At 44.3% G+C, this 24,044-nt stretch overlaps 1 protein-coding gene across 3 annotated transcripts in view; it reads right to left on the bottom strand.

Annotated features, from left to right (window-relative positions):
• Positions 1-24,044, bottom strand: part of TJP3 (tight junction protein 3) — a 432,362-nt gene that overhangs the window by 100,478 nt on the left and 307,840 nt on the right. For all 3 annotated transcript variants that reach the window (XM_040322292.1, XM_040322285.1, XM_040322278.1), the window contains exon 15: positions 8,703-8,798. In XM_040322292.1, coding sequence (XP_040178226.1) covers positions 8,703-8,798 — 96 coding nt within the window. The remainder of the gene's footprint in view (positions 1-8,702; positions 8,799-24,044) is intronic.

Genomic DNA, 24,044 nt, shown 5'->3' on the forward strand with positions numbered 1-24,044 from the left:
TTTTCCTTTTTCAATCTGCAAAGTATGCGTCTCCAATGCAATGAGCCACAAGAAAGCAAAAAATAGTGTAGTACCATCTTGTTTATTTGTTAAAACCACTTACAAAGCTTATCTTGTTTTTTGTTACAGCAGGGTATCAGCGTGGCTTAGGGAAGGCAGAGGCCGGGTCTGTCACTAACGAGTGATACAAAAAGCAGCGTGCGACTCAGCTGGTGCAATGGAACAGAGAGCTCCTATATCCGAAGTGTTAAGCATCAATCTACTATGCATTTCACGCTCGTGCATGCGTCATCAGGAAAATGGCACCACCGCCATGATACAGGAGCCTTAATACGATCTGAAGTCATGCTATTGGCCAGCAGTGATCAACAGAAAAATGTGGTGGTGCGTTTACGCTGATACCCTGCTGTACCTGATACAAGATAAGCTTTGTAAGTGATTTTAACAAATAAACAAGACGGTACTACACAATTTTTTGCTTTCCTGGTGGCTCATTGCATTGGAGACGCATACTTTGCAAACGAAAGAGGAAAAAAAAGGGGGGGCTATAGACGTTTTTAAGCTTAACCACTTCCATACAGGGCACATATACGCACTTTCCTGCCCAAGCCAATTTTCAGCTTTCAGCACTGTCGCACTTTGAATGGCAATTGCGCGGTCATGCTACATTGTACCCAAACAAAATTGGCGTCCTTTTTTCCCCACAAATAGAGCTTTCTTTTGGTGGTATTTGATCACCTCTGCGATTTTGTTTTTGCGCAACAACCTAAAAAAAGACAAAAAAAATAGAAAAAAAAATAACGTTTTTATTTTTTTCTGTTAATTTTTTTGAAATAAGTAAGTTTTCTCTTTCAATTACGGGCACTGATATGGCGGCACTGATGAGATGGCACTGATGGACATCGATGAGGTAGTACAGGACGGGCACAGATAAGGTGGCACTGATTGGCGGCGCTGGTATGCGGCACTGATGGGCACACATAGGCGGCACTGATGGGCACACATAGGCGGCACTGATGGGCACACATGGGCGGCACTGATGGGCACACATGGGCGGCACTGATGGGCACACATGGGCGGCACTGATGGGCACACATGGGCGGCACTGATGGGCACACATGGGCGGCACTGGGCACTCATAGGGCGGCACAGATGGGCACTCTTAGGCGGCACAGATGGGCACTCATGGGTGGCACTGATGGGCACCTGATCGGTGGGCACTGGGCATGGATGGGCACTGGGGTGGCACTGATGGACACTGTGGGGTGGCACCTATGTTGCCAGTCAGTGCCCATTTGTGGGCACTGATTGGCATCTTATTTTTTTCAGCCTTTTTTTTATTTATTTTTTGGGACTTTTTTTTGGGGGGGGGGCATTTTTTTCAGTTTGCCTTCCCTGGTGGTCCAGGGTGGGCTTCCCTGGTGGTCCATGTGGCGATCCGAGGGGGGGCTTGCGCTGATAAACAATCAGCGCGAACCCCCCGTCAGGAGAGCAGCCGTTCGGCTCTCCTCTACTCGCGTCTATCAGACGCGAGTGAGAAGAGCCGTCAACGGCTCTTCCTGTTTACATCGTGATCAGCCGTGGTTGGACACGGCTGATCACGTGGTAAAGAGTCTCCGTGAGAGACTCTTACCGAGATCGGTGTTGCGGGGTGTCAGACGTCCGGTCAGGATTCTACAACACTTTGCCGCCGTCAATCTGTCATTGGCGGGCGGCAAGTGGTTAAACTTATGTAGAGCTGTTTTTTTTTATACTGATTGGATTGGACTGAGGTGGTGTCCTGCTAATCCGTGGAAGGATTAGGCATAGCCTGTGTGAGGCTTGAAAGAGAAAAGATCCTGAGAAAAAATTCTCCTATAAGCCTGTTGGTCAGTGTCTGGCCTTAGATATCTGGTGTGCAGAATAGCATGGCACTTCGGGTGAAGCACTTTGAAAATTACACGTTGCACTTTTTAAGAGGCACAAGGTGGATTATTAGAAGACCCGAATTTATTATATTTATTATTATTCTAGCACTGACCATCTTCGCATATTGATGTGTGTTTGCATACTTTAATACGTCTATGGACATTGTTATGTTTTAAGTATTTGGAGCCACCTAGTGACCAAATACTGGTAATGCAGAGAGGTGTTTGTTTTTTTGGGGTTTCCTTGGAGACAAGGACACACAGCGATTGGGGAGAACAAGTGATCTGAGGGTGCCCAAGGGATGGTGGCCGGATTGCAGAGACCGAGAGACACTCATCCGAGCATCGGAGGACCGGATCGATCCAGCGGAGCTGAACGTAGCGACTTGCCCAACTGACGGAGAAGCTAGTTGCAGTCACCGGATAAAAGTTACTACACGGAGCTCCGATCCAGTGGGTGAGCGGGTCACGGCCCACAGTTTGTTAAGTTTCACACGCAGTAAGACTCATATACAGGCCTCACTGGAATTTATAGTTACAGGGAGGAGCAGAGCAACTGACATTGAGAAGGCTTGAGGCCTATCTACCGTGACGTTCTTAAGCAATGTTAAAATAGTTGTTACAGCTACACCAGAAGCACTTTCACTTCAACTGTGGATTACAAATCACAAGGAGCTACTTTAGCTAGCGAAGAAAAGGAGATCCAGACTAAGTACTTTAAGTGAGATCTCACGTATAGTTTATAAAGCAGGGGGAGCTCCTTAGTATAAACCTATATATATATCGGTTATCAAATTGTTTATATTGAAATCCATTGTGCTGTCGTCCTACGTTGGATGACCGCACCATTACTGTAATCATTTCTTTGCATATTTTACAGTAAAATATATTTCTGTTCAAGTATCCAGTTGTTGTGGCGTACTGTTTTCTCTCCCACCAGGTGGAGTCAGTAGATCATGGGGTTACAACACAGGTATTTTGTATTGCCTTACATTGTATTGTATTGCATTGCATCACAGCTGTGCCAAGGGGACTGAGCCGAGTGGGGTTTATTGGTAGAGTGCAGGCCCAAATCAAACCAGCAGCTCCTTAGGGGGTCAGTGCTACACTTTTTTTTTTTTTTACTTTTACGAGCCCTCCACGTGTAGCACTGATCCCCTAAGGGATCGGCCGAAAAAGGGTTAATACAGCCTGCAATGCACCTCTGGAGAGGCCCATTGCCGGCGGTATAGCCACGGTGTACCCTTGTTTTCAATGGGAAGGAGCAGTGCTCCTCTCAAAGCCCCAAAAAAGATGCTGCTGGCAGGACTTTTGGAGTGGTCCCGCCAGCGCATCGCCTCAGTGGAAAAGCACTCGGGCTTTCGCATTGAGACTGCAAGGCAGGAGTTTTTCAGGCGGTATTTAAGCGCTATGAAAAACTCCTCAGTGTGAAAGGGGTCTTAGGCTGCATTCACTTCTGTGCATTTCCAAATGCTTGGCAACCCACACAGAAAATGTATGCTTCGCCGCACGTTTTGGAAACATGCTGCAAATGCGCATTCCGCTTGTATCACCATGCATTCACTTCTGCGCATTTTCAAACACGTGGCTACTGACACAGAAAATGCGCTGCAAATGTGAATGCATGCGCGATACGCGTTTGTTGTGCGTTTCCAAATTGCGTGGCAAAGTGACAACTTTTTGTGCAGGTTGCCATGCATTCGGAAATAGAGCCCAATTGTTAATGACACCTCAATCACGGTTATTTTCTGTGCGGGTTGCTGCACCTTCGGAAACATGCAGATGTGAATGCATTGCAATGCAAACCCGATGCACACTTGCAGCACATTTATAAAATGTTGATGTGAATGCAACCTAATTGTTAATCACTGCCAGCATGCCATTAGAGAGACACAAACGCGATGCGCATTTGCAGTGCCCTTTCAAAACGCAGTGTAAAGCGTGCATTTTTTGTACGAATAGCCGTGCATTTGGAAACACACAGATGTGAATAATGCATGTGAATGTACATAATCGTTAATTACATCCCAATTTCAGTTAGCAGACACGTATTTTGATGCTTGTTTGTCACATGTCAAACCATGCTACCAAAGCACCAAATCGTGCCCTGAAAAGCCGCATCACACTCCAGGACCAAAAAAGGATCCCGAGTTATTTTGGGGAGTTTGTCATATTGTCGATTGAATGAGCTGCTCTATTAGCGATGCAAGTGTGTGTCAAAAGAAAAAAAAAAAAAAAAAGCGAGAAGGAAATGCGCATTTTCACTACACTCTGATGTGAATGGAATATGCTTGGGAGGAAAGTTTTTAGGCAGCAAGGACGAGTTGTGAGGGAATCAAGGTTTACAAATTATGATAAGTAGTGTAAAAATAGGAACCGGCACCAATCAAATAAGTATAATAATAAATATCCTGTATATGAAGTGCAGCGCCAAAAATTTGTGACACTAATGAAAAGGGCGCAACAAAATATAAATAAAGTGCAAAGTGTCAACAAATAATCAAAAATCCATAGTGATTGCAGATAAAATATACAGTCTAATGTGATAACAAAAATAATAATAATACATATAATAAATTCGGGTCTTCTAATATTCCACCACCGTGCCTCTTAAAAGTGCAACCTTTAATTTTCAAATTGCTTCACCCAAAGTGCCATGCTATTCTGCTTACCAGATATCCAAGGCCATAGACTGACCAACAGGCTTATAGGAGAATCTTTTCTCAGGATCCTCTCTCTTTTAAGCCTCACACAGGCTATGCTTAATCCTTCCACAGATTACCAGGACACCACCTCAGTCCAATCCAATCAGTATAAAAAAACAGCTCTTCATAAGTTTAAGCATAAAACGTCTATTGCCTGACTTTTTTTTTTCCTTTTTCAATCTGCAAAGTATGCGTCTCCAATGCAATGAGCCACAAGAAAGCAAAAAATAGTGTAGTACCATCTTGTTTATTTGTTAAAACCACTTACAAAGCTTATCTTGTTTTCTGGTACAGCAGGGTATCAGCGTGGCTTAAGGGAAGGCAGAGGCCGGGTCTGTCACTAACGAGTGATACAAAAAGCAGCGTGCGACTCAGCTGGTGCAATGGAACAGAGAGCTCCTATATCCGAAGTGTTAAGCATCAATCTTACTATGCATTTCACGCTCGTGCATGCGTCATCAGGAAAATGGCACCACCGCCATGATACAGGAGCCTTAATACGATCTGAAGTCATGCTATTGGCCAGCAGTGATCAACAGAAAAATGTGGTGGTGCGTTTACGCTGATACCCTGCTGTACCTGATACAAGATGAGCTTTGTAAGTGATTTTAACAAATAAACAAGACGGTACTACACAATTTTTTGCTTTCCTGGTGGCTCATTGCATTGGAGACGCATACTTTGCAAACCGAAAGAGGAAAAAAAAGGGGGGGGCTATAGACGTTTTATGCTTAACCACTTCCATACAGGGCACATATACGCACTTTCCTGCCCAAGCCAATTTTCAGCTTTCAGCACTGTCGCACTTTGAATGGCAATTGCGCGGTCATGCTACATTGTACCCAAACAAAATTGGCGTCCTTTTTTCCCCACAAATAGAGCTTTCTTTTGGTGGTATTTGATCACCTCTGCGATTTTGTTTTTTTGCGCAACAACTAAAAAAAGACAAAAAAAATAGAAAAAAAATAACGTTTTTATTTTTTCCTGTTAATTTTTTTGAAAATAAGTAAGTTTTCTCTTTCAATTACGGGCACTGATATGGCGGCACTGATGAGATGGCACTGATGGACATCGATGAGGTAGTACTGACGGGCACAGATAAGGTGGCACTGATTGGCGGCGCTGGTATGCGGCACTGATGGGCACACATAGGCGGCACTGATGGGTACACATAGGCGGCACTGATGGGCACACATGGGCGGCACTGATGGGCACACATGGGCGGCACTGATGGGCACACATGGGCGGCACTGATGGGCACACATGGGCGGCACTGGGCACTCATAGGCGGCACAGATGGGCACTCATGGGTGGCACTGATCGGTGGGCACTGGGCATGGATGGGCACTGGGGTGGCACTGATGGACACTGTGGGGTGGCACTGATGGACACTGTGGGGTGGCACTGATGGACACTGTGGGGTGGCACCTATGTTGCCAGTCAGTGCCCATTTGTGGGCACTGATTGGCATCTTTTATTTTTTTCAGCCTTTTTTTTATTTATTTTTTGGGACTTATTTTTTGGGACTTTTTTTTTGGGGGGGGGGGGGGGCATTTTTTTCAGTCTGCCCTTCCCTGGTGGTCCAGGGTGGGCTTCCCTGGTGGTCCATGTGGCGATCCGAGGGGGGGCTGCGCTGATAAACAATCAGCGCGAACCCCCCGTCAGGAGAGCAGCCGTTCGGCTCTCCTCTACTCGCGTCTGTCAGACGCGAGTGAGGAAGAGCCGTCAACGGCTCTTCCTGTTTACATCGTGATCAGCCGTGGTTGGACACGGCTGATCACGTGGTAAAGAGTCTCCGTGAGAGACTCTTTACCGAGATCGGTGTTGCGGGGTGTCAGACGTCCGGTCAGGATTCTACAACCACTTTGCCGCCGTCAATCTGTCATTGGCGGGCGGCAAGTGGTTAAACTTATGAAGAGCTGTTTTTTTTATACTGATTGGATTGGACTGAGGTGGTGTCCTGCTAATCCGTGGAAGGATTAGGCATAGCCTGTGTGAGGCTTGAAAGAGAAAAGATCCTGAGAAAAAATTCTCCTATAAGCCTGTTGGTCAGTGTCTGGCCTTAGATATCTGGTGAGCAGAATAGCATGGCACTTCGGGTGAAGCACTTTGAAAATTACACGTTGCACTTTTAAGAGGCACAATGGTGGATTATTAGAAGACCCGAATTTATTATATTTATTATTATTCTAGCACTGACATCTTCGCATATTGATGTGTGTTTGCATACTTTAATACGTCTATGGACATTGTTATGTTTAAGTATTTGGAGCCACCTAGTGACCAAATACTGGTAATGCAGAGAGGTGTTTGTTTTTTTGGGGTTTCCTTGGAGACAAGGACACACAGCGATTGGGAGACAAGTGATCTGAGGGTGCCCAAGGGATGGTGGCCGGATTGCAGAGACCGAGAGACACTCATCCGAGCATCGGAGGACCTGATCGATCCAGCGGAGCTGAACGTAGCGACTTGCCCAACTGACGGAGAAGCTAGTTGCAGTCACCGGATAAAAGTTACTACACGGAGCTCCGATCCAGTGGGTGAGCGGGTCACGGCCCACAGTTTGTTAAGTTTCACACGCAGTTAGACTCATATACAGGCCTCACTGGAATTTATAGTTACAGGGAGGAGCAGAGCAACTGACATTGAGAAGGCTTGAGGCCTATCTACCGTGACGTCTTAAGCAATGTTAAAATAGTTGTTACAGCTACACCAGAAGCACTTTCACTTCAACTGTGGATTACAAATCACAAGGAGCTACTTTAGCTAGCGAAGAAAAGGAGATCCAGGACTAAGTACTTTAAGTGAGATCTCACGTATAGTTTATAAAGTAGGGGGAGCTCCTTAGTATAAACCTATATATATATCGGTTATCAAATTGTTTATATTGAAATCCATTGTGCTGTCGTCCTACGTTGGGATGACCGCACAATTACTGTAATCATTTCTTTGCATATTTTACAGTAAAATATATTTCTGTTCAAGTATCCAGTTGTTGTGGCGTACTGTTTTTCTCCCACCAGGTGGAGTCAGTAGATCATGGGGTTACAACACAGGTATTTTGTATTGCCTTACATTGTATTGTATTGCATTGCATCACAGCTGTGCCAAGGGGACTGAGCCAAGTGAGTGGGGTTTATTGGTAGAGTGCAGGCCCAAATCAAACCAGCAGCTCCTTAGGGGGTCAGTGCTACACGTTTTTTTGTTTTTTTTTACTTTTACGAGCCCTCCACGTGTAGTACTGATCCCCTAAGGAGCTACTGGTTTTATTTGGTTTGATTTGGGCCTGCACTCTACCAATAAACCCCACTCACTCCCCTTGGCACAGCTGTGATGCAATGCAATAGAATACAATGTAAGGCAATACAAAATACCTGCGTTGTAACCCCAGGATCTACTGACTCCACCCTCAGATCACTTGCCCGAACAACTGGTATTGTTTCCCAAATCGCTGTGTGTCCTTGTCTCCAAGGAAACCCAAAAAAAAAAAAAAACATCTCTCTGCATTACCAGTATTTGGTCACTAGATGGCTCTAAATACTTAAACATAACAATGTCCATAGACGCTGTATTAAAGTATGCAAACACACATTAATATGCGAAGATGTCAGCGCTACATTATTATTTTTGTTATCACATTATAGACTGTATATTTTATCTGCAATCACTATGGATTTTTTATTATTTATTTGTTGATGCTTTGCACTTTATATTTTGTTGCACCCTTTTAATTTTTATTCATTACAAATTTTGATAACCATGTTGCGCTACTGAGATTAAAAATGTCAGAAAAAAAATGTAGCCCCCCTGTATAAAAATATAGGTCTTTATGAGTCATTATGTGAGAACAGTAATATGACTGTTGCCACTGTTGATTTTTTAAAACAAACAGCCAGCAAGTCCTGAAAAGTCTGAACCCTATTCCTGTGAGGTCAGTGACTAGATAGCACAGCTAGGATCAGGATGGCAGACCCCAAACCTGTACCTTTAAAAATCAGAGGCAATGGCAGCTCACATTTCTATCCTCAAAGGTTCCTTTTATTTGGGAATACATCCAATGAGTCAAATATTTTTTAAAGGATATTCTCACCTGCAGACTCAAACTCCTGTGGCAACTCTGAACAAAGCTTCATGTGTGCAATGTCAGATATAGGACCCAGTATCACAACTGGTCGTTTGAAACTTGCTGCATTAAAAGACAAAAAAGTTCAGAATATGAAACAATGAAATAACATTACAATAAAAAATGACAAAGCAAAAAAAAAAAAAAAACTTTCATAAATGAGAATAGTAAGAGATGTTTTAAGAGCTTTCAGACAGATTTGTTCAAGCTTTTAAGTACCATTCAGCTACAGTTTTTAAATATTGAACACAGATCCCAATGCGAGTATTGATTGCAATTTGGAGTCAACACCTAAGAACTAAATATTAAAGGTTCATGCACATTGACAGCGTGGCACCTACAGAGTAAAAACCTAGCTATTTTGAGTGTCCAGGAGGCACAAACACAGCACACATCTCACTGCCAGCAACCTGTTAAAATCTGGAATTTTGCTTTCCGGATGAAAGCTAGGGGGTGCCCGGTGTCTGGGCTATATTCCCACAACCCTGTCCAGGAATGGATTTGGAAGCCCCCTGCGAGCTAGCCTCTCCTCCTGCTTCCTTCTCCTCCCAGACACAGGTTAGGAAGTAGGATGTGAAGGGGGGGGGGGGGACCAACGGTCATAAATAAAAGTGAATAGGTGTATGAAAATATGGCTGCAACAAAGCAGCAGCACATAGGTGCAACTCAGTGGCGTAACTAGAACCTTCAAGGCCCCGATGCAAGAAACCATGAAGGGCCCCCCTGACAGGGCCCTTTCCTCCCAGCCGGGTGGCGGAACAACAGGGCCCAGTCACAAGTGGGTGGCTGCATATAAAAGGAACCAATTTCTCCACTTCCCCCAGCTTCTCCTCTTCTACCCCCCCCCTGATGATGCCCCCAGTAATCTCTCTCCCCTTTCCTTGTTCTCCTGGGCGCTGCCATGACAGTGGCGCGCACGCCGGGAGCGTGCTTTTAGCTGTCTTAATGAGACATGGATAGGGGAGGGCCGTGGTTGCTAGTGCAAACGTGGAACACCTGTGTGCAGGCGCCAAGAGGCTGGTTTAAAAGCCCAGCACGCCAGAAGCCTTCTGTAATGCGCTATGGACACAGAGCTGTGGGCTGTAAGCATCCCTGTGGATTAAACCAGGCAAACCTAAGACTCCTACTCGGCATCAGGTTGTGCAGTGAGCTGATATATGTGTATTGTAAGACTATAGCACAACAGTGATCGCATTTATTTTTGTGGCTAGTACCTTTGCTTTGCAGTAAGGACTAAGTCCCCGAGAAGAGGTTCAATGGCTATTAAAAAAGGCACCAAAAAATCCCTGCGTACGTCTAAGGATTCTGAGCTTGCCTGCAGTTTACCATCCCCCCCTGTCAGCCTGATAGCAGCCTCACAGGATGGTTTTGCAGCTTCTCCTATGGCAGCTCCTGTATACGTCACGGAGGACGCTTAAAAAGTTGCTTTGGATGGCTTAGAAGGAAGGACTTGCTACTATTATCGCAACCTCCTTGAAAGATAGCAGAAAACGGGGTAGATCCCCCTTCATCTGCTCTGGCTCTCTCATCAGATGAGCCTTCTGAGGGTGAAAAATCCCTCTCTGGAGATGAGGATCATGTGCAGTCTGAGGTACCAGGGGATGAGAGGATTCCGGCTACCTCTCAGTTGCTAAAAATGCAGGTGCAATATTATGCAAAGATGGTGCGTGCCACTTACAAATTGCCTCCTGTTGTAGCTTCTAGGTCCTCCGTTTCCTCTTTGGGATCTCAGAAATCCCTGCAGGCTGCAAGCTCCTTTCCAGTTCATCCCTTGCTGGATAAACTGATGTATGATGACTGGGTTCACCCAGATAAACAGTTTTCCCTCCTTTATCCTATGAGGGAAGGTTTCACTAAGACTATAGATGCAGCCATTTCTTGTGCAAACAAAAACCTGACCTGTCCTATAGACAATGCGCAGGGTTTTAAGGATCCAACTGATAAAAAGCTAGAGTCCCTATTAAAAGCCTCTTTTGCCATTGCTGGGGCTGTAGTACAACCTGCAGTTGCAGCAATTGGTGTATGTCAGTTCCTCAAGGAACAAATGAAGCAGATGATTAACCTCCTCCCTAAGGCCTTGTGTTTTGCGATTGATTATGGACTCTGTTCAGCAAGCATCTCGCTTGAATCTCCTGCAGGTACTCATGCGCAGTTCCTTTTGGTTAAAACATTGGGAGGCCAAGTGGGAGGCCAAGGTTTCTTGCAAGAAATACTTGGCAGCGTTGCCCTTTGGGGGGAGGACACCTGTTTGGGGATGACTTGGATAAATACATCCAAAAGATTACCAGAGGTAAGTCTACTCTGTTGCAGGTTAAGAAGAGTAAACGTCCTTCATTTAAGTGTTCTTTCTCCAGCCCCTGGAACCTCATTCTCCAGGCAGTGGCGACGGTCTCCCCAGTCTAACACTAGTGGAAAGGCCCAGAGCCAAGACCAAGAGCAGAAAAGGACTTGGGGTTCAAAGTCTAAGCGGATTCCCAAAACTTCCCTATGAAGGGATGCCCCCGCTCGGCCGAGTGGAGGGAAGGCTGCTGCAATTTGTAAACGCCTGGCGGAGTGAAGTTCAGGACAAGTGGGTCATCTCCACAGTGTTCTCAGGCTACAAGCTAGAATTCAGAGAACTTCGGTCACCCTGTTTTCTGAGATCAAGAGTTGTCAAAGATCCAGAAAAAAAAGGCCTTTGCTGTTGGCCTTGGAACACCTGTTGTCCCAAGGGGTAATCATAGAGTTAGCCCCAGAGTATCAGGATTCCATTCAAACCTTTTCACAGTTCCAAAACCAAAACAGGGATGTCAGACCTATCCTAGATCTGTTGTGTTATGATAGGGAAACAGCAGAACTCAAGGGGTTTCAGCAACGTTGACTGCTAAAACCGAATCCAAGATTATGTATTTAATATGCAAGCATGTAGCTATCCACAAGCAGGGAGAATAATGCAGTACATGATTATACATTCAAAATGATTGCTCTGAAAGAGCCAAGAGCCTCATAGTACAATTTATATATTCTGAAGAAGGTGGCACCTCGAATAGGACTCTTTTGGAGTCACATCCAACTCTTTGGTGATATGCAGATGGTAATTTAACATACACACGTCATTTTTCCAGCTCTGTGGGAAAGCCAGATATAGACCTTTTCACAGCTGAAGGTGTGAATGGCATTTGACCACAACCAAAACATCCGTGACTTCTGACATTGGTACCAAGTATATCTGCTTAATCAAAACACATGTTTTGATACTTATAATTTAATGTTTGATAAATAAATGGCTATTCCATTTGCCCTATTAGTTACCAATTCAGTCTGGTTTATTGTAAGTCGGCATGACGCGCTGCCCCGACTGATGTCAGCGGAGAGCTACCTTGTTTTGAGTGGGACGTCCTGTCCCACTTCCTTTTCTCGGCCGCCTACTGCCAGCGATCTTCTGGGAGACCACAGGTCCCAGAAAATTGCCTGGCTAATAGCGGAGCGCACGGAGGAGGGGTAGAGGAGCGAGGCTCCAGGGGCCGGCATCGCTGTACCGTGGGACAGGGAAGTGTGTTTATACAAAGTCAGCATCTACACTTTTTGTAGCTGCTGACTTTTAATAAACGAAAAACGAGTGGAACCTAGCTTTACATCACTAATTTTTCCTCCGTGTTCTTTGCTTTTTGACTTTTGTCATTTAGTACAGAGCACAGTTTAGTAAAGTTGGTTCTTTTGAAATGTAGCTTTCTTGTACTACCCTTGTGTTTCCTTTTCCTATAATTAACGTTGAACATAATTATTTTGCGATTACAGTTTCCCAAGTTTTCCCTTCCACATCTACAATCATATCTCTTTTGTTTGTAATTAGCAAGTCTAGCAGAGCATTTTATTTATTTCTAGTTGGGGCTTCCACCAACTGACACATGAAATTGTCCTGCAAGACATTTTAGAAATGAAGAGCCCTAGATGTCCGAGCAGTTCCGTCTGCCCAGTTAATATCTGGATAGGTGAAGTTCCCCATGATAAAAACATTGCCTTGCCGCTGTTTCTAACTGCGATAGGAGATCACTCGGCTTCTGGTTAGGGGGCATGTAGCATACACCCACTATACAGATCTATTTTGTTTCTTCACTTTAAAAGCACCAGTCATAAGGATTTTTTCCTCCACTTTGGCCAATATCAATGTCATCCCTCGTTATTACTGGCAAATCAATCTTGGCATACAGACTCATCCCTCCTTCTCTTCTGCCCACCCTGTCCCTTCAATACAGGAAGTACCCCTGGACAGTCGCAAGTCATTCATGTGAGCTGTTAAACCATGTTTCTGATACTCCCACAAAGTTGAAAATCTTCCTCATGAATCAGCAGTTCCAGTCCTTCCACTTCATTAACCAAACTTCTAGCATTTGTGAACATGGCTTTTATTTTGTGCTGGCACATATTTTCTCTTTGTTCATGAGGCTGCAGTAAGATTTTGACAACATATGTGCCTTGGTTTTAGGTACTCTAGTTACCTAAATGTTGCCCCCAGTAGCTCACTGGAAGCTATAGCTACCTTTACACACACACACATATATTATATATACTGTAATGTTGGGGGCTGTTTAGCTTCTGTGTGTAGAGCAGGGATAAGCAATAAGCGGACCTCCAGCTGTTGCAAAACTACAAGTCCCATCATGCCTCTGGGTTCATGCTTGTGGCTGTCAGAGTCTTGCTATGCCTCATGGGAATTGTAGTTCTGCAACATCTGGAGGTCCGCTAATTGCATATCCCCGGTGTAGAGCATACCAGAGTCCACGCCAGTTGTGTTTTTTTTAAGGGTTTTTTGGCCCACTTTTATTAACCACTTAACAACCGAGGACGTCCATGGACGTCCTCGACTTTGTGCGGTGATATCTGAATGATTCCTGCAGCTACAGGCATCATTCAGATATCACAGTCTTCAGCCGCTGATTCTCTGCACGATAAGAATGATCAAAGCGGCAGTTCCGCCACTTGATCGTTCTTATAGGCAGCGGGAGGGCACGCCCCCTTCCGCCGTCATCTGGTGCTTCTCCGGGCTCTCCCACGCCATCGGGGGCCCAGAGAGCGAATTGGCCGGGGCTGGCTGGGAACTGGAGACCAGATGGTGACCAATCGTTTCTATGACCGTCGGAGGCTGGGCGCGACGTTATGAGGTCACGCCCGGTACCCGGAAGTAAACAATTGCGGCTGTCGGCATGAGATCGGTGAATTTTTTTTCACAATCTCATGCTTGTAAGCCTGGGGGAGAGATGTGGGGTCTTATTGACCCCACATCTCTCCATAAAGAGGACCTGTCACAGTGATTCCTATTACAAGGGATGTTTACATTCCTTGTAATAGGAATAAAAGTGATGAAAAATTAAAAAATTAAAAAAAAATTGTAAAAATAAAAAATAAAGTAAAATAAAAATAAAATTAAAACATTTTTTCAATCTCTTGACAACCGCCCTATAGCCAAAGTACAGCTACAGGGCGGTTGCCTAATTCTGTGAGGCCGTTAATCAACGTCCTCCCAGAGAATCGTTCCCACGCACACGGGAAACTCCGTGTGCGCCGGGTCCACGGGACCCGTAGCAACATGGATCTCGGTAAACGGCCAATGACAGCGGCCGTTTACCACGTGATCGCTCCGTCCAATGACTGGGCAATCACAAATGTAAACAAACCTGGACAGCAGGGTCAGTTCATCATTCTCCTCCCCTCACATTGAACCAGCGTGAGAGGAGAGTGATTGAGACCCAAACTACGTTTTTTTGCATTGAGCAGTGCCCAACAGTGCCACAAAGTGCCCCAAGGAGCTGCATTAGTGCCACGCCTGTGCCCACCAGTGCCACGCCTGTGCGCTAATCAGTGCTACCAGAGCCACTACAGCCTGTGCCCACCAGTGCCACCTGCACCCACCAGTACAAGCACAGCAGTGCCACCAAGCAGTGACGCCTGCGCCCACCAGTGCCGCCTGCGCCCACCAGTGCCACATTAGTGTCGCCTTTGCCCACCAGTGCCACACCAATACAAGCAGAGCCACACCAGTGCCACCTGTGCCCATCAGTGCCACCAGTATGGCAAAAAAGTTTTTTACTACTGAGGAGGCCTACCAACACCTATGCATGACCAATGAGAGCAGCGGGGAGCTCTCAGAGTCTCAGTCCGATTCGGAAAAATAACTATGCCTCTTACCAACTACCTTGGAATGTCTACTTTCCAAAAAAAGGGGTGATATGGGGGGTATTTGTACTTTACTGGCTTGTTAGGGTCTCAAGAAATGAGATAGGCTGTCAGTACATCAGGTGTGATCAAATTGATACATTTCCAGTAATTGGCACCATAGCTTGTAGACCCTATAACTTTCACCCAGACTAAATAATATCCACATTTTTTTTTGTTTACCAATGATATGTAGCAGTATACATTTGTGGCCAAATTTATGAAGAAAAAATACTTTTAGCAAAATTTTATAAAAGAAATTAAGAAACATTCTTTTTTTTTAACAAAATGTACAGTCTTTTTTAATTTATAGCGAAAAAAAAACGCAGAGGTGATCAAATACCACCAAAAGAAAACTATTTGTGTGAAAAAAAAGGACGAAAATTTCATATGGATACAGTGTTGTATGACTGAGTAATTGTCATTCAAAATGTGAGCACCGAAAGCTGAAAATTGGTCTGGTTATTAAGGGTGTTCAAGTGCCTAGTTGTCAAGTGGTTAAAAACGCCCCTGTCCCCGGTAGCTCGCGCTCAGTAGCAAAACACGCATGCAAGTCCCGCCCACATATGTAAACGCCGTTCAAACCCCACAAACAGAATTCAGAGAGTAGTGGTTAATGATTCTTACTCTGAATGGTCTAAGGTTATCAGTGGTGTACCCCAAGGTTCAGTGCTGGGACCCTTACTTTTCAATATATTTATAAATGATATTGGGTCTGAGATCAAAAGTACAATTTCTGTCTTTGCAGATGACACCAAGCTATGCAGTGGAATAATGTCCTTGCAGGATTCCTCCAATTTACAAGCCGACCTCAATGCTCTGTCTAATTGGGCGACTAAGTGGCAGATGAGGTTTAATGTTGATAAATGTAAAGTTATGCACTTAGGGACTAAGAATATGCATGCATCATACATGCTAGGGGGAGTACAACTGGGGGGATCTGTAGTGGAGAAGGATCTGGGGGTTTTAGTTGATCACAAGCTCAATAATGGCATGCAATGCCAAGCTGCCGTTTCCAAAGTGAGCAAAGTCCTTTCTTGTATTAAGAGAGGTATGGACTCCAGAGACAGATATCATTTTTCCCCTGTACAAATCATTAGTAAGACCTCATCTGGAATATGCAGTTCAGTTTTGGGCTCCATTTCTAGAAAAGGATATCGGGGAACTGGAGAAAGTGCAGAGAAGGGCAACCAAACTGATAAAAGGCATGGAGGAGCTCAGCTATGAGGAACGATTAGAGGAACAAAATGTATTCACTCTTGAGAAGAGAAGAATAAGGGGGGTATGATCCACATGTACAAATATAGAAGAGGTCCATATAGTGAACTTGGTGTTGAGTTATTCACTTTACGGTCAACACTGATTACAAGGGGGCACTCTTTACATCTAGAGGAAAAGAGATTTCACCTCCAAATACGGAAAGGTTTTTTCACAGCAAGAGCTGTGAAAATGTGGAACAGACTCCCTCCAGTGGTGGTTCTGGCCAGCTCAGTAGATTGCTTTAAGAAAAGCCTGGATTCTTTCCTAAATGTACAGAATATAACGGAGTACTAAGATTTGTAGGTAAAGTTGATCCAGGATAAATCCGATTGCCTCTCAGGGGATCAGGAAGGAATTTTTTTCCCCTGCTGTAGCAAATTGGATCTCATGCTCTGCTGTTTTTTTTGCCTTCCTCTGGATCAACTGTGGGTATGGAGTTGGGTGTATGGGGTTGTACTGTGTTTTTTATTTTGTTTGTTTATTTTATTTTTGTAGTTGAACTGGATGGACTTGTGTCTTTTTTCAACCTGACTAACTATATAACTATGTGAGGTATCGTCGCGTGCGTTAGAGCGTGTGCAACAATTCTAGCACTAGACCTCCTCTAACTCGAAAATTGTAACCTGTAAAAAAAATTTAAAGCGTCGCCTATGGAGATTTTTGTACCGAAATTTCGTGCCATTCCATGAGTGTGCGCAATTTTAAAGCGTGACATGTTAGGTATCCATTTACTCGACGTAACATCATCTTGCACATTATACAAACAAATTGGGCTAACTTTACTGTTATTTTTTAATTCATGAAACTTTTTTTCCCCCCCAAAAAAAGGCGTTTGCTTAAATACCGTGCGAGAAAAAAAAAGTTGCATTGACTGCCATTTTATTCCCTAGGGTGTCTGCTTAAAAAATATATATATATATATATATATATATATATATATATATATATATATATATATATATATATATATATATATATATATATATATATATATATGTTTGGGGGTTCTGATTAATTTTCTAGCAAAAAATGTTTGATTTTTACATGGAGAGAAGTGCCAAAAAAGGGCCGGTGGTCAAGTGGTTAAATAAAAAAACATCCATTCACACTTCCCACGCAGGGGTTTCAAGTTGTTACAGCAGAAAAATAATAATCAACGGAAAATACCAAGCCACCTGGCTCTCTTAAAAAATACTGCCGCTTAGGCTTTACGCTTTAGCCCTCTTGGCCAAATACCAAAAGTTCCTGTACAACCACTGTACAGCTTTGGGCCTTGTGACTATAGCATGCAGACATGCATGCTTCTCCCTTGCAAGCCTGCACTCTGGCTTCTCCATTGCACACCTGGACTCCTCGGGAGGGTTGGGCCCAGAACCCTAGTCCTGACTATAAGCCCAGGACCCACCTGCTCAATCAACCAGCCAGAATCCTGGCTGTTTCCAAAAAACATGTCCCAGGATTGTAGATTCCATCCCACCCATATCACTATGGAATCTCTGGGCTCCAGGTTCCCAAGTCGATTTTACAAACTTTGGAGGAAACTGATCAAACAGATTCCTCCACATAAAATAACCCTGGAGCCCCTGCCTATTTAAAAAATCCAGGGTGACAATTACCAGGACAGGGAACTGTACTGTCACAATACACACACACACATAAAAGATCTATATTTGGGATTTGGGTATATATATAGCTGAGGGGTGAACTTTATTTTCACAATCGACTAATCTTAATTCCTGAATAATTTAGGTTTCTCATCCTTAAAAAGGGTCACAATCACCCTTTGGAAGGCCACTTTGGAATCCGTAAGACCTTAGACCTGGTCTCCTGTTGCTTTTGGTGGCCAGATTTAAAGGTTGTAAACCCCTGGGTGCTTTTTTTCCCTAGCCTGCAAGTTTAAGTCATAATGTGCTAGTATGTAAAACTTGCCTGAAAATTAAGCATTTTAGCGATGCATAGTCATCTATATGCAATTTTTTTATGAAAAAAATTGTAGCGCTATGTTCATAAATCATATAAACATTGAAAACATGTAAAATATATAAACTAAATCACCACGTGAAAAGGTATTAGTGATTAAACATGACAAAGGGGATAAAAAAAATGTATGAAATTATACTAATATATGTATAATCTCTAAACAAATATTCATAAGTGTTCATCCAAAATCCACACCTAAAGTGTGAGAAAAATAAAGTCCATAAATTGTAGTGTTTTACCAGGTGTTCACACTTAAAATATATCTAAAATTGAAGAGCAGAAGCTGGGACAGCCGCACTCCAAAAACGTTCCTTTTTATTAAAACTGGTCACAGAACATCACACGCCACAGCAAACAATCAGGAAAAGGCCAACACGTTTCACACTGTGCGTTAGTTCTTATTCATAGCTTATAACTTGAAATATCTCTAACCAGGCCGTCCCCATCTTAATCCGTCTTTCTTTCTGGACCGCGGACTCTGGCTGTGTGACTGTCTGGAACTGTGATGATGTCACTCCCACCCATGCGCAGGGGAGCTGCCATTTATGGCACAGGATTCTGAAGGCACGGCCCAGGTGGCCGTTCTTTTAGAGCGCATGCGCTGATGACGTCATCAACTGCATATATAGTAAATGGTGCACATTTAGGACATGTTTACAGTACCTATAGGTAAGCCTTATTATAGGCTTACCTATAGGTACACTTACAAGATTGAGGTTTACAACCACTTTAAGGAAGGACTGTAAAGACTATGTCCGATCTTGTTCTGTATGCCTCAAAAACAAAATCTGATCGGGCCAGAACTTGGGGTCTGTTGGAATCACTTCCAGTACCTGAAAAGCCATGGAGTAGGATTTCCATGCATCTTAGCATTCCCAGTCTGAAGGTTTCACCGCAATTTTTGTAATAGTTGATCGTCTGTCAAAGAAGGCACACTTCATACTCTTGAAAGGAACTCCCTTTGCCACCAAGACTACTTCTGCTTTCATCAAGGAAATTGTGAGGCATTCCAGACAACAATGTTTCCGATCGGGGAGTTCAGTTCACTTCCAAGTTCTGAAGGGCCTTGTGTAAAGCACTAAACATTGAACTTAGTTTATTGCCTGCTTACCACCTGGAAACAAAATGGGCAGACCCAGAGGACAAATCAAACACTTAAAACAATATTTGAGATGCTTTTCATCTTTCTCGCAAGACGAGTGTCCCTCCTTTCATTGGCAGAATTTGCGTACAATAATTGTGTCCACTCTTCCACCAAGCAGTCTCCCTTCTATGCCAAATATGGATATCACCCTTTCTCCCTGCCTGAGGTGTCTATGGAACCTGCTATACCAGCTGTGCAAGAAAGACTGAACTCTCTCAATACGAACAACCAGCTTTTTTGAAAAACTATCTTGAAGGCTCAGGTAAGTTATAACAATTTTTGATAGGAGAGGGAATTTGAAAACAGCAAAGAAGGTCTGGATGTCTACAGCAAACCTAAAATGTAGGTGTCCATCCAAAGAAGCTTGTTTCGAGGTACCTGGGGCCATTTTCAATAAAGAGGAAGATCAGTTCTGTGGCATTTGAGTTAATTTTACAAAAGAATCAGAGGATTCACGCTGTGTTTCAGGTTTTATTAAAACCAACAGTCTCAAACCCCTTTTCCGGATCGAGGCTCAGAAGCTTTTGCTCCACTCGAATGTAACAAGGAATATGAGATAGAGGCCATCCTGGACTGCAAAAAGAGAAGACGTCATGCCCAGTTCTTCATTTAATGGAAGGGCTACGGTCCAGAGGATAATTCCTGGGAACCATCCTCAAACGGCCACGCTCCATGGTTGGTGCAAGCTTATCTTTGACTTCCCCAAGAAAAACAGACTCTAGTGGGCATCCGAAGGTGTCTGGCGCACAGCTATGTGCATAATTCCCACAGAACGGCTAACAGGCTTGTGTATGCGCACAAGAACGTGCACAATTTCTGTTGGCACCAGATGTGCCATTTAAAAGGGTACTCATCCCCATGTCCTTTGCTGACTGATCTTCAGCTGTGCCCTGTGTCCCGAGTTTATCCTGTACGATCCCCTTATTGCTTACCCGGCTCGTTCTTGACCTGATCCTGAATTTCGCTTCTGTCTTGTCGTTTACCCTTGACCCAGCTCACTTCCTGACTTAGGTTTCCCTCACGATTCGGTAGCTCGCTGCTCGCCTGTTCAATGCCCCAGCTATTCCTGTGACCATGCTTTTGCCTCTGATCCTGGCTTCCTGTCCAAGTGCATGTTTGGCTGTCTGCTATAACAACTCTGTGCATCACAGTGTTCCAGCCTCCAGTCTGCTGAGAATCCTGACAAGCTGCATGTCCTGAACAGCATAAACAGAGTGCCCCTTTAACCTGGGCTAGACGTCTAAACAATACTGCTGCTCCTGATCCATTGGTTCACCAGTCTTCTTAGAGTCACATCTCCTGTTGCAGGTTCTTCAATCAACATCCACAGACACTCTTATTCCTCCTGTCCCTTGGTACCCTGTGTTTCAACTTCAGTGGGGCCCGGGCTGAAAATAGAGAGGCCGACCTCAGTATTTCAGTCTCTTATCAGGTACGTGACAGGGCCATTCTAACACATGAATATGATTTGATGTAAATCATTCCATTGTAATTCTGGCTGTATGCTTAGGGTCATTGTCCTGCTGGAAGGTGAACCTCCACCACAGTCTCAAGTCATTTGTAGACTAACAAGTTTTCTTCTTTTTTTTTGTTTTCAAAAGAGTTTTTATTGGTAACAAAAGAGAAAATACCAGGCATAGTAGTTTACAAAGCCACAGGATAACATACATATATCACATTTTTTAATAGCGACCAGGTACAAATAAGAGGTATGCATAACAGGATAAAAAAAAACAAAGATCCTGCGGGTCAATGACCAAGTGAGAGAATACCTATAACCCGGTATATAAAAATAAGCTACACAGAATAACAACAGAGAGAAACTGGGGAAAAAATGTCTCAACATTATAAAGAAGGGGAGGAAGGGGGGAGAAAGAGAAGAGAAGAAAGAAGAGAAAAGAGAAAAGAGGAAAGAAGAAAGAAGAAAAAGAGGGGGATAAAAAGGGTAGGTCAGTTCTGTAGTCTAAAAATGAACCAAGGATTCCATTTAACTAATTAATTCAACTGCACTGAAATCCCAAGCAGGGAGGGCGTGACCGGATGTGGAAGGAGTGAGTCTGTGAGGAGCGAGATGCCTGTGTGATCTCGAGCTGCCTCGCTCCAGCCCCCCCCCCCCTGTATCGGATGCCCGAATAGCGTGCGTTGCACACCGCACAGGATAGTGCAGTGTGCGGCTTACCTTGGTGGCTTCGGTGCCGTCTCGTCACAGCAGCTGGATACCCTGGGCATCGCGGAGTCGTCGGGGCTCGGCTGGGCTCCCCTCCCCTTCGTGCAGCGCGTCAGAGGGGGATTGCCTGTGCTCTCTGCTGGATCAGGTGACCTCCAGCTGTTTCAGCCTCCAGCTCCCATCCCCTCTGTACGGGGATTCTCTCTCCACACTAATAGCTGCAGTGACACTGAATAGCGTAGCACAGCATGATCGGATAGAGGGGTGTGTGGCTGGGTGAACAGCCGTGTGTGCCCCCGTGGGTGTCCCCTCTCCTCTCTGCAACAGGCTATATAATTTGCTGACCGGCTGAGCCTGGGTGTGCTGAGCTCCCTGACGGAGGGAAAACCAACTGCTGCATATTTATCTGTTTTATTTTTTGCTGTTTGCTGCAGTTCATAAAATACATAAAATTTATAAAATTCCAAAGGCACAGAAGTATTTAGAGTCAGATCTCTGTCCACTCTGCTCTATCCCTATCAGCTTCACACTGCTTTGTTCCAGGAGTAGCAGGCCACTGTATTGCTCTATAGATATGCCGGATGATCAGGAGGGAGAAAGGTGCTACAGGAAGTAATCCATGAGTAAGACATGGAGGGCGTCTGAGGATCTATATCGGCAAAATATAGCGGGAAAATACAGATTTTGAGCGGATCATCGCATCATTGTGCCTCCGTGACCAATATAAAACATCCCAGTACCTGAGGACTTTTACTTCCACTTTGGACAGGTCACGTGAGTAACGAACTGTAAATAAACGCTAATTGGAGTTGGAATTTTAATGGAATGCCAGTGTCATTGCCTGGGCTATTGCTATTGCTGAGCTGCTGCGTTTTATATGTGCTTCTTATAATTGCCTTTATTACTTTGTCTCTCTCCTGTTGATGGCTCTTAAAGTTATATGAAGTAGTAGGTGACAGTGACACAGGACTAGAGGGAGTCTGTGTAAGCACAGCAACAGTTGTAGAAGCGGCTTAAAATAAGAGCTATTAGAGTGCCTTGTTTTGAGGTATGCTGAGTACTGATCGGTGACTGCTGGCGATTATTTTTGAGCAGATTGGTATACCAGGCACACTATAAAAAAGAGAAGGAAACACAAATTTTTTTTTTTTTTTTTTTTTTGCTTGGTCTTATTTCTTTGAAGAATGGCGGCAGCAGCTACAAAAAAAGGACCGTCCAATCATGAGAGTGGGTGCCCCCAAATTACACGCGCTGCGAAAGATAAAGAGAAGGCCGCGCAGGCAGCAGCAGCAGCGGTAGGAGCAGCCAAATTGGAGCAGTCTTCACATACCCTAGCAAAATCGCCTGGAAAAGTGGCACAGCATTCACAAACACAGGTTAAAAACCAAATAGGGGCAGCAATGGACAGGAAAAGTGGCGGACAAGGTTCATCAGCTCCCAAAGTAAAAAAAAACCCTGTGGTGGAATCCCAAGGGGGGGGGGCGCTACGGCATCAGTAAAAACCCTCGTAGAAATTCCCTTGGGAAACATAGCAGATGACCCCAGGCGGGAGGAAGAGCCAACACTGAAGGAGATATTAAGCGCCATAAATGCATGCAGAGGGTCATTGAATAATTTGACCAACCAGATAAAAGAAATAAAGGAAGAATTAGTAATAATGGGCCAGGAATTACAAAAGACTGTACAAAGGATAACATCAGCGGAAGAGAGAGTGAGTCAAGTGGAGGATGAGGTGTATATATTAAAACAACAGATGCAAGAATTAAAGGAACAAAATGGATGGCAGGCATCTAAACTTGATGAAATTGAAAACAGGCTACGCAGAAATAATATTCGGGTGGTAGGCCTCCCGGAACATAGTGAGGGTACGGACCCCATAACATTTTTTGAAAAATGGTTCAGAGACATTTTTGGGGAAGATGCCTTTTCATCACTCTTTGCAATAGAAAGGGCCCATAGAATCCCGTACAGAGCGCACCTTAAGGATGGACACCCTCGGCCCCTGCTTCTGAAGTTTCTCAATTTTACTGATAAGGTAGCAGCACTGCAAAGAGCAAGAGAAAAAGGGGACATTTTTCATAATGGCTCAAGGATCTCATTATTTCCAGATTTTTCTCCAGAACTTAGTAAACGTAGGGCGGAGTTTACACCCATCAAACGTAACCTATTAAAGAACAAAATGAAATATGCACTACTATATCCAGCACGTCTAAGAATAATGACAGCAGAAGGGCCCCAATTTTTTGATACACCAGGAAAAGCAGCACAGTGGCTGGAACAGAACAAAGTACAAGAATAAACTATTAGCTGATTAACTGGACGTCATCTTCTTCACTTCTCCAGATGTTGACACGCCGGCTCTTCTCGCTGAAATGGCAGGTGCGCTGCTTTCATCGGACCTATATAGGCCTCACAGTCCCATCATGCTCTGTACCTACCCATGTGATACCTACCCACGTGGATACCTACCCATCTGGAGAAGTGAAGAAGATGACGTCACAGCCCGGAAGAAGAAGAAGAATACGTCGCAGCACGGAAGAAGAAGATAGACGTTCAGCGCTGAAGG

Source organism: Rana temporaria, chromosome 1 (assembly GCF_905171775.1).
Source record: "Rana temporaria chromosome 1, aRanTem1.1, whole genome shotgun sequence".
NCBI classification, from domain to species: Eukaryota; Metazoa; Chordata; class Amphibia; order Anura; family Ranidae; genus Rana; species Rana temporaria.